The sequence below is a fragment of the Chionomys nivalis genome, chromosome 19 (genome assembly GCF_950005125.1).
Source record: "Chionomys nivalis chromosome 19, mChiNiv1.1, whole genome shotgun sequence".
Classification (NCBI taxonomy): domain Eukaryota; kingdom Metazoa; phylum Chordata; class Mammalia; order Rodentia; family Cricetidae; genus Chionomys; species Chionomys nivalis.
In genome coordinates this window covers 28,945,297-28,955,742 of record NC_080104.1, presented here as the reverse complement: position 1 = coordinate 28,955,742, position 10,446 = coordinate 28,945,297, and the positions used below count along the sequence as shown (strand labels likewise).

Below are 10,446 nucleotides of genomic sequence, written 5' to 3'. Positions count from 1 at the left end.
TATCCAGCCCTCCGACCCGCCAGGTGTGGGCCTTCTAACTACAGTCTTTCCTCTGTCTCAATTGAACGTGACATTTTAGGACAGCCCCTCTGCCATCCCTACCCTGTTTGCTCTGCTCCCAAGGACTCATCTCAACACCAGCCCGGTAAGCTGTTTTCTGCCTTTCCCTTTAAAGATGGACTCTGTAGCGTGGCAGCTAGCAGGACCCTCAGAGGTGCCTGCAGCAACCTTCTCCCGTTCACCAACCAAGGGCAGAGTTTTCACTCTTAACTTTCACAGTTAAAAATGAAGAGGTACAACGCTGACATTTGAGTGGTTTATGGAACCTACCTTGAAAGGTGGTCCTGAAGCTTTGAGAGTCTGGAGAGTCGATACTTGAGCTAATGAATGCGCAGCTCGGTTCCCCTGCTGCCGGTTCCAGGGGATACTAGTTTTCAAAGATGTTAAATGAGAGGGTTTGGGTAGGAGGATCTGTGGTCTTCCTAGGGAGTGGTTAATCTTGAGGAGAGGCTGTAGTGCCTTAAATGGCTGCCAATAGAAGTGCTGCCCTTCCTGAAGGCCGAAAGGGGGCGCTCGGGTGCCTTAGAGCCTGAAACCCAGAGACCCACCCCCAGGAGGCTTTCACCTCTGTCACGGCAGAGCTGATCCGAAAGAAGCTGCTGGGGGAAGTGGAGAAACATCTCCAGCTGTGGAAGGGACGTGAGCAAACCCTTGTCAGGAAGGCTGAAGCCTGAGGCACAGCTAACAGGAGATGGTATCGCGAAGAGGGAACTGGCCTTGCTGGGTGGATCCAACGTGGTCTTTAAGCTTCTGTGTCCCATGCTTGTCAAACGGGAGCTGGGGGAGGCTCAGGCCACAGTGGGAGAAAAGGCTAGACTGTATCACAGCGGAAATGAAGCGCTACGAATCCCAACTTCAGGACCTTGAGCGGCAGAGCAGCAGCAGGTCAGCAGGCTCAGGCAGCAAAGGCAGCGGCCCGGGAAGGCCTGTCCCATAGTAGGTGGAGGGGAGAGGATGAGGCAGATCCAGGGTCCATACTAGAGTAACTCATAAAATACAAATATCCTCCCCCGCCAAAGTGAGTACTGTGCGCAGTTCAGTTCCTCACCAGAGTGCTTGGACTTCACCCTAAAAAGGGATCAGCTCCTGGATGTGGTGGTACAAGCCTCTCAGCCCTTGGGAGGCAGAGACAGGCAGACCTCTTCTAATTCAAGGTCAGCCTGGTCTACACAGGGAGTTCAGGCCAGCCAAGGCTACGTAATAAGTCCCGTCTTTAGCAGAGACCAAAGTGATCCCACCCTTGTAGAGTTAATTTTACCTTTATAAAAATTATTATCACTATTTTATGTATCTGGGTGTTTTGCCTGAATGTAGGCCTGTGTCTTTGAAGCATACTGGACCTCCCAGAACTGGCTATACAGGTGGCTGTGGGCTGCTATCAAACCTGGATCCTCTGCAAGAGCGACCAGTGTGCTTGACCAATGAATCATCTCTCTAGCCTGATTCCCATTTAAAATCGGAAAATAAAAAGGAATTTACCAGTCTCTGGAAGCAACCGAGTACCAGAACTAAAAAGCTCAAAAAAATTTGAATACCAAATATTTGCCTTTTTCAAGTGACCGATCCTGAGAACTGATTGATATTCTATATATCTAAAGGCCATCTATATGATGATTCTATTTTGAAAGCTGGGCAGCACAGCTATTAAAGACACAAAATGAGGTCAAAACAACTGCACATTTGGAAGACGGCTGAGCTTAAACTTAGCTGTCCTCTGCTTGCATATGCTCACTCGATTGTATAAGGAAATGAGGTGAGATGGACTGAGCAGGCAGTTCTGCAGAGAATGGTGAACAGCCCACTCCACGTCTTGACCAGCAGGGGGCGCAGCAGGGTGGCGGCAGCATTTATGGTTTAGATCTGGCCTACGTGAGTGGCTGAGTGGGTTGTCTGACACAGTGAACTAAACTTCAGTTATTTTACACCCGAAGATGGGGTAAAGGTGTTAGGGGCCAAATGCCTCAAAACATGAAAATACCTTTAAAAGACCGGTAGTAGCCAGAAGGTAGTGTGCACGTCTTTAATCCCAGAACTCCCAGAGGGTGAGCTTATTAGTGCACAAAGTAGCTAAGTGAGAAATACGTGTGAGTTATTTTGCTATTTAAAGAAGTCAACCTGCCTATTTACTCCTTCTTTTATTTATTATGAATGGTGTCATAAAGCTCTTGCTGGGGTGAACTCACCCACGTGGCCAAGGGTGGGCCTGCACTGCCACCTCACCCAGGTCCTTTGTGACCCACCCCACACTGGTGGTCCACATCACACATACCACACCAATTTCTAGTTTCGAAATGTTTTATTGTTTTGGTTTTGGAATTCATCTTCGTTGAGACTGTAATCAAGTAGTACATTTTAAAATTAATCCCAAAGGCAAAAGTACCACTCAATATGAATGCATACAAGTATTTTTCCCAGTCAGATTTACAAAAGCATTATTTATTAGTAACAAAAATATAGAAGGGATTAAGTTTTTCCTTTGATCCAAAGATTTTATTTTGAAAATACCACTTATGAACCTCCTCCTTTAGTATTCCAGGAGCCAGCAGGAAAGGAGCAGTGGCAGCCGCCGTCTGGAGCCTGGTGCCGGGGTAGTTCAGACCCCACTGTGGTTTATTTACCTGTATGCAGATAACTCCATTTGTACAATAGCTTTCTTAAGTTTCATATGTGAAACCCTTAAGAGTAACAAGATGTTCATGTAACTGTTAAGGTGAACAAAGCCACCCAGGCACTGCATGGCTGCAGCAGAGGGAACACTCACCCTGTAGGCTTCTGCAGCCACTCGGCGAGAGATGCTCTATCGAGGTGTTCCCAGCCTCACTCCAAAGGTTAACAACACCTCAGATTACAAGAGCACACTTCAGGGTCTAAGACATAGGCCACCCCTCATCCTAAATCTTCTGACTAGACTCCAGTCCCCAGTGTCAAGCACAGTGGGGGCCCACACTCCTGAGTTATGAGCACCGCCTCACAGGTGGGAAGCAACACCTAACTTCACTCTGCAGGGAAGGGCCACGTCTCCTCACTGTGGTAGTGTTAGCTTGCATTTGAGAATGTGCTGCTGCCACTTCGAGTGGATAAAAAGGAAGAGTTCAACCTGTGTTTTTTGTACTGCCATATAGGGCTGCTTTATGTACTATTTAATTCATGGCAGAGACTGGAAGAAAGAACCTGAGGAACTCTTAGATATGGCAATTATTCCACAGCTATGTGCCTGACACTAAACACTGGTGACGATGAAAAAACGTAAACCGGGGCACAAATGGACAGGGCTCTCTTTGTGTCACCGCAGGGCTTCACCAGAATTTCGTATAAAGCTCTTAGAAGTTACAGTCACACAAGGGGACAATGTGACCTCTGAAGGCTTCAGAATTGAATACATGGATAAATTAATATTACTTGTGGCTGATTTTAGACAGTCTATAAAAATACAGCAATGCAAAGTAAAAATTCAAATGTGTTACAAAGACTTCCATTAAAAAAAGATAAAGCACATAAAATTCTGTTACAAATATGAGGAAACAGCAGCCACCATCAGTCTGGGTCTATGTCATAGAGAAGTACCACACACCCCTCACCACACATTCGTGCCTAGGAGCACAGCTTACAGTGCTCTCTCAGGAATTCTCCCAATTCAACCCTGCCAATTAAAAATAACAAGGCTATTTGTCACCAAATACACTCTGTGCAAAAACCGAAGACTGTATTTGAAGAGAGAAAAAACCACACTCACAGCGGGGGACCTAGGTAGGTGGTGAGGAACCAGGGTCCCGCCATTCTTCTCCCACCGCCAGCAATGGGAGTGCTAACAACTGAGACACAAAATAAACATCTTTACTACTCGCTGACGGATGACGGCAGATGGGTTTAATGTGAAAGGCAAGCTTCAGTCTCGACCACAGAACAAAAACACTCTACTATGCTCAACATTGATCCAGGCGGGAGGAGGGCGGTAAAATGGGGGGAAATTTAAAAAAGGGGGGAGGAGAAAAAAAACAAGGGAAATGCATCAAATATTTATATATTCTGGACATATTTTTGTAAAAATAATAGAAAATGACATCATAGCACATTTTTCAAGAAAATCGCTTTTTTATACTTTAAGTCCTGTGAGAACCAGGGTGTGGAAAGGAGCTACTAACGCTTTATAGACAAAACCACTAATAAAGAATAATCAGTTTTTAAAAGAACTCATGAGATTATCTCTTTGGCAGGCGTGTCCCAACTTCCAAGTCTACAGTCACCATCTACACACTTGGTCGTTTCTTTGTAGACACTCCTGTGCCAACATCTCTCAATAAGGTGCCATGGAAACCAAAGGCCACAGAAAATTTTAAGCAATAATCTTAAAATGTTATACAAGGTTTGTAAACAGAAGGATGCTTTAGAGTTGCAAGGCTTCGAAAAATCCATAACCTGGCTCAGGACCAGACTACCTTTGTACATTCTGAAAAAATGGTTCCCTTCATCTTCAAAGTTCAGAGTTGAGGGGGGGTCTCAGTCAGCAGCCAAAGAACTAATTTGCACACTTCCCGGGATCTTCTGGGTGGCGCTGGCTGCTGTGGACCTGGGGATGTGGCTGACCCTGTCACAGCATGAGCTCACCATCTTACTGTGGCCACGGAGAGGACTCTGCGGAACTCTCACTCAGGAGAGGCCCTGGCATTCAGATGTTTACATTCCCTTCACCGCCTTTAAAGGATGCCACAAATACAAATTCTATACAGCACTGTAAAAATTAGGGGGCTGTTTTGGCACACGGCACATTTAAGTCCAAGTGTGTTTTGTAAAATATGTCTTGAAGTTCTCGTGTGAGACCAGAAAGATACACAATGTATAAATGGTGGTGTGCGTGAACTGCTTAGGATCTACAGCCTTTCCCAGGGCACAGACCTCGTTTGCTGGAGCCAGATGTCTGCATGCACACTCCCACAACCCGTAACAGATGTTCCACTGACAACACACACGAGTGCAGGCTGACAGGCACCCGAGTTTTCCCTTCAGTACTTTCTTTACGCATTCAGAATGAACAGGAAACTAGACAACCAGTTCCAAGGAAGCAATGCTTGCTGCCTCCCCTTGGGCAGTGAGGGAAACTGTTACCAACAGATTTAGTCGTTTTCAACTTTGTTTTCAGCATTTTAAAATTCAGCAAAATCTGTTTTGACATGTCCTACGTGTCCCTTCAAAAACAGGATAAGCTTCGTCTAATGTCAAAAACTAGAATGAGTCCACAAGGCGGTAACTTTCCAGTAGAGGTCTCGATCTACGTTCTGAGAAGCACTGCAGGGCAACATTACAATGTCAGCTTTCAGAGCGAGGTGCAAGGTCCGTCCGCTAAGACTCTAACGCCGTGACGCCACCGGGTGCGTTCCTTAGTGAACTGCAAATGCAATTCTGCTCTTCTCCCTGAAGCAATTTAGGGTATACTACAGCTGCTAAAAGGATTTCTGGTTTTCTTGGTCCTTTGTTTGTTAGGTCTAAGATTGATGACGTCTCCACCGTTAAGGGTACTTGAATTCTGCCCCAAGTGACTTCCAATGGACGTGTTGAAGACACCTGTATAGATTAGGGAAAAACAGAAAAACTGATACACCTCAAAGTCATCTGTCATACACATATTATTCATTAGTAAAATCAGATAATCAAGTACCTGCAGTTGTTTTCATTTTTTGTTACACTAGCACAGAAACGTTAAGCAAGCAGCCCAGCTGTACTGAGTCTGTGCTGCACTGCCGCTGCCGGTCTCCACTCCCTCTGCATCCTGAGGCTAAAATACCATAAGCAAATTGGCCTACAGGCAAAGCGACAAGTGAACGACAGAGAAAGCTATCATATTTCCGATTTGAAATGTGCTCTGCCCCAAAGGGAACCTTGAACTTATGAACTGCTGAGTATCAATTCACACGAAACTCTGGGCATGGATATCACAAGGAGACAGAACCCAAGACCAGGTAGTTCCTGTCCACGAGAAGCTGCAGTCTAATAGGCGATATACAACACACAGTAAAACTTCAGGACAACACATCGTTTTGGTTTTGGTTTCTGGAGATGAGGACCCTTCCTTTCACCAGGCCCAAGCAAGGCAAACTGTTCGACACCAGCGAGTCCACACAGACCCGCATGCATGGCTCAAAGGAAGGGCCAACTGTACCACTTCCTAAGGCAGGAAGAACTGTGTAAAAAGGTGAAAGTGTGTTCGCAAGCCACTGAGGCTAAGACAGCAGTGCACAGAGCCCAACACAAAGCCTTGGCTTATCCTTAAACTTATTTAAGATATGGGAATAATTTCTGTACGTCAACTGCACGGTTCTCAAGCACAGACTCTGTGGATGCTGAGTACCAATGTCAAAGGGTGGGACAAGCCTACAAATCCAGCCTTAGATTTCGTTCTGCGGGAGGAAAGGCCTGGGCCAGTGAGAGCTTCCTACACAGTCCCTGAAGAATGAATGCATCCTGACATTAGATGGGAGGGATCATTTCCCATAGAATAGGAAGAAGCAAAAGAGAGCACTGGGCATGCTCAGGAAAGAACTCTTTGGGAGTCAAGAAATTGGATGCTAGCCGGGCGGTGGTGGCGCACGCCTTTAATCCCAGCACTTGGGAGGCAGAGGCAGGCGGATCTCTGTGAGTTCGAGACCAGCCTGGTCTACAAGAGCTAGTTCCAGGACAGGCTCCAAAAAAACACAGAGAAACCCTGTCTCGAAAAAGCAAAAAAAAAAAAGAAAGTGAATGCTTACAGAACGGTGGGGCAAGAGAACAAGCCCCGCCCCCAACACAAACACAGGAAGAACCAATTCTAGTAAGAGAAAAGAAGCCAGAAGCCAGTAAAGGTCTCTGTGAGGATTGATGTGCATGGAAGGAGGGAGGATACAAGAGGATACAAGGTGCTCAACAGAGGACACAGAAGCCTGGAGTACCAAGCACGGCTCTCATCTCTATGCAAGCCGAGATCCAAGGTCAGTTACTGTGAAAAGATGTGAACAACAGTCTTAGGAATGGCCAAGCTTTTGCTAGTGTCTAACATCCAACAGAAAAGACCAGTAACAAGCAGCGGGGGGGGGGGGGGGGTAGGAGAGCACAACAGACTCACAAGAGGAGCTGTGGAGCCTGTCCGTGTAAGCACGGTCTTCTCAGAAGTACTCACGTGTCTGTTGTCTGCTGTGTGAAACTCAGCAGTGGCAAAACTCTTTTAACAAGACAGTGAATAGATGAAATAGAACAATTTCATCTGAATAGTTTCAACTCAGACTTCCTTAAAGAAATGAGCACATTACACATAGAAAAGGTAAACAGAACACAACACAACAAACAGAATAAGTGCTGAAATTTCCAAGCACTTACCGATTTTGTTACTACTTGAGTGTGTCTGCTCTGGCTCTTCAGTTATTTGCTGTTTGAGTTTTTGTAGATGTTTCTCAGCCAAATATTTAAAAACTAGAATAAACACAGATATATAGTATGACTATGCAAGTAAATCAATCTTCATATTGCAACATTTATGCTTACTATATAAATTTAAAATTACATTAGAAGCATACAATTTAGTTCAAAATTCAACTTTTAAAAATTATTTGAGCAATATCTGAAAAGTATAGTGATAACACCAGTAAATGCAAAGTGTGTCCAGTGAAGAGCTGGAAGCGTGTACAAGTGTACACACTGGCTCTGCCATTTGAAAACCTTGGATCATGATGAATGGTCCAACTAATAACTGGACTCATTCCTTTCTGCTTTTTTTTTTTTTGAAACAAGGCTCAGGCTGGCCTGGAATTCCTGCTTTGACTTTCTCAGCGCTAGGACAACAGGCACCCACCATGCCCCACTTAAATAAGTTCAGTTCTCAAAGAAATATCCACTTTTTTTGGCTGAAGAAAACTATGCAGAATAAAGACACAAACAATAATCCAGCTGCAATCTAAAATGAAAAATCCAGAATGAGAAAAATCTCAAAATTTTCTTTAATCTTACTTTCTTTGGTTTGGTTTTATGAGACAGGGAATAATCACAGACCCTGGAACAGAATACCTCCAAAATTAACAATGCAACAAGAAGAAAATTTTCTTCTTAAATTGCTTTGAAATCCAAAGTCTAAGCATGACAGAGACAGCATTTAAAACCCCCACAAACTTCTTGCTGCAATATGCTGTTAAGGATGCACTTCACCTTCGTTCACATTGAGGTCTTCCTTCACAGACGTCCTGTAGAATCTCAGCTTCAGCCTTTTGGCCAGGGCCTCGGCTTCCTCACTGCACATCAATGGAAACAAAGAAACCAACCAACCAGTGAAGGTGTCCGCTGAGAGGGGCTTCTGAAGTTTTCAGTGTATCTGATGAGTAACACTGGAGCGTGGAGGCAGGGAGGGGTGGAGGGGTGCAGACTCCCTTCTGAAGAAGCCTGGCACGGCTCCCCCCTAACTACAATGCATGAAGCGCTGAGTCTCAATGCTTGAGCAGGACTTCCGTCTTTACTGCCATGTGGGACAAACACCAACCATTTCCCCTAACTTAACAAAATGCATTTCTACAAAGTCACAAAGCAATTATTCATTACTTTTCTTCAGAGAACATCTCAATCTGGAGGCCGGAGGCATAGCTCAATTGGTAGAGTGCTGGCATAATGTCACAGGCTGTGAATTACACATTTCATAGATAGACAGACCAGTCAAGAGTTCAAAGCCATCCTCTGTTACAAGAACTAGAAGCCATTTTTATTTAAATGAGACCATTTTAAAAAGATTATTTATCTTTAACACTACTTGAATTTATTACACTCTAAGTTGCCTGTTTTACTCTCATTGCCAAAAGCTAAAGCGAGCACATTAATGGTCACATCAGTAAGAATGAATTTTAGTCTCATGAGGGCTCTTTTGTTTGTAGATCTGTCGGGATTGTAGCCACCCTGCTCCACAATGACTCGCTGTCGCCCAGACTCCTGCCATGCATTCCATGTGTGGCTCTCCCCACCCTGTAACCACGGTTGGCCTATGTCCTGTAAAACACTTCTGAGAGGTCACCAAAGTCACTACAGTGCCCTCCAGGAAATGGCTGCCCCCAAGTAAGAGAGCCGCCTCAGAGTGGCCCTCCACCAGGTGTGCAGGACCTGAGACAGCCCAGCATGTAAAGGCTGGGCCCACCTGCATAGAGAACGACCTTACACCAGCCTAGGTCACAGAGTGACACACACTCTCCAAAAGCAAAGCAAGAAGAGAAGGAGAGAGAAAAAGTAAAAATAAAGCAAAAGTGTTTAAAAGCTATCAAATATTATTAATAATGAAGAACGGGTATGTATAGGTAAAAATTATCTGGATAACTAACTAAAATATTTGAGGGAATGAAGAATGGCTCCACGGCTAAAAGAGATGACTTGATACACAACCATGAGGACCAGAAACAGCTGGGTACGGGCTCATATTCACCTGAAATTCTACAACTGTTGGGAACAAAGACCGGAGAATCACTGGTGCTTGCTAACTACTAGTCTTTGTTTTATTTTGTTTGTTTTATTTTGTTTTTTTTCAAAAAGGCCAGAAGTGGCTTCCATGTTTATGGAGAGACCCTGGTTCAAATAACATTGTCTACATCTGAGGGCACTTATCTTCTCTAGAGCCTTCAGCACAGAACATCTATCTACCATAAACACTAGACACCTGGAGATCTAGAGATGCTCTTCTCTCTTCCTTGCCCACTTTTTAGTTTTAGTTTTATGTCGACGGGGCCTTCCTATGCAGGCTGCACCTGCCTCAGCCTCCACAGTGCTGGAATCTAGGTGTGTACCACGTACGAAGCTGCCGCACGAGCCCACCTACTGGCACCTGTAGCAACCTGTGGAGTTCTTTTCAGGCGAGGCCGCAGGTTTTTACTTCCACCACAGAAAGAATTTCAGGACAAGTCAGTATGAGAAATATTTTTAACAGATTTAAGCAAGAGGACTGGGGACACACGCAGAGAACAGAAAGAGCAGTGGGAGGGGACAAGAATTATAAGTCGTCTTACTTTTTGATACAAGAGTCGTCCAGCAGATCAATCTTGTTTTGGACAAGCACAGTTGGCAAATCTCCAACTTCCGCTACTACTTTTTCTCTCCAGCTGGAAATCGCCTCAAAAGATTCCCTGTCTGTGGTGGAAAACACAAGCACACAAGCCTGGGCCCCTGTAAGACCACAAAAGGAAACTGTCACCAGGTCATCAAAGCAGCCCTGTAGGTTTTCCTACAGACCAAGACTGAACTCCCACTTCAATAGTCTGCTTAGACTCCAGCGGAGTTTCTAATTAAAAAGCACAGGCTGTTATGAAGAATGAACAGCCAAGTGCCAAACTCGAACTGAACACGGCACAGCTAAAACATCACAAAGCATGGCTTAATTCCCCTGAGAGGCAGCAAGGG

At 44.9% G+C, this 10,446-nt stretch overlaps 1 protein-coding gene across 3 annotated transcripts in view; it reads right to left on the bottom strand.

The window, feature by feature from the left end:
• Window positions 1-2,354: 2,354 nt before the first annotated feature.
• Window positions 2,355-10,446, bottom strand: part of Rab23 (RAB23, member RAS oncogene family) — a 28,853-nt gene continuing 20,761 nt past the window's right edge. For all 3 annotated transcript variants that reach the window (XM_057794659.1, XM_057794660.1, XM_057794661.1), the window contains exons 5-8: window positions 10,056-10,212; window positions 8,227-8,309; window positions 7,405-7,497; window positions 2,355-5,619 (exon numbers count right to left, since the gene is read on the bottom strand). In XM_057794659.1, coding sequence (XP_057650642.1) covers window positions 5,480-5,619; window positions 7,405-7,497; window positions 8,227-8,309; window positions 10,056-10,212 — 473 coding nt within the window. In that variant the 3' untranslated portion in view covers window positions 2,355-5,479. The remainder of the gene's footprint in view (window positions 5,620-7,404; window positions 7,498-8,226; window positions 8,310-10,055; window positions 10,213-10,446) is intronic.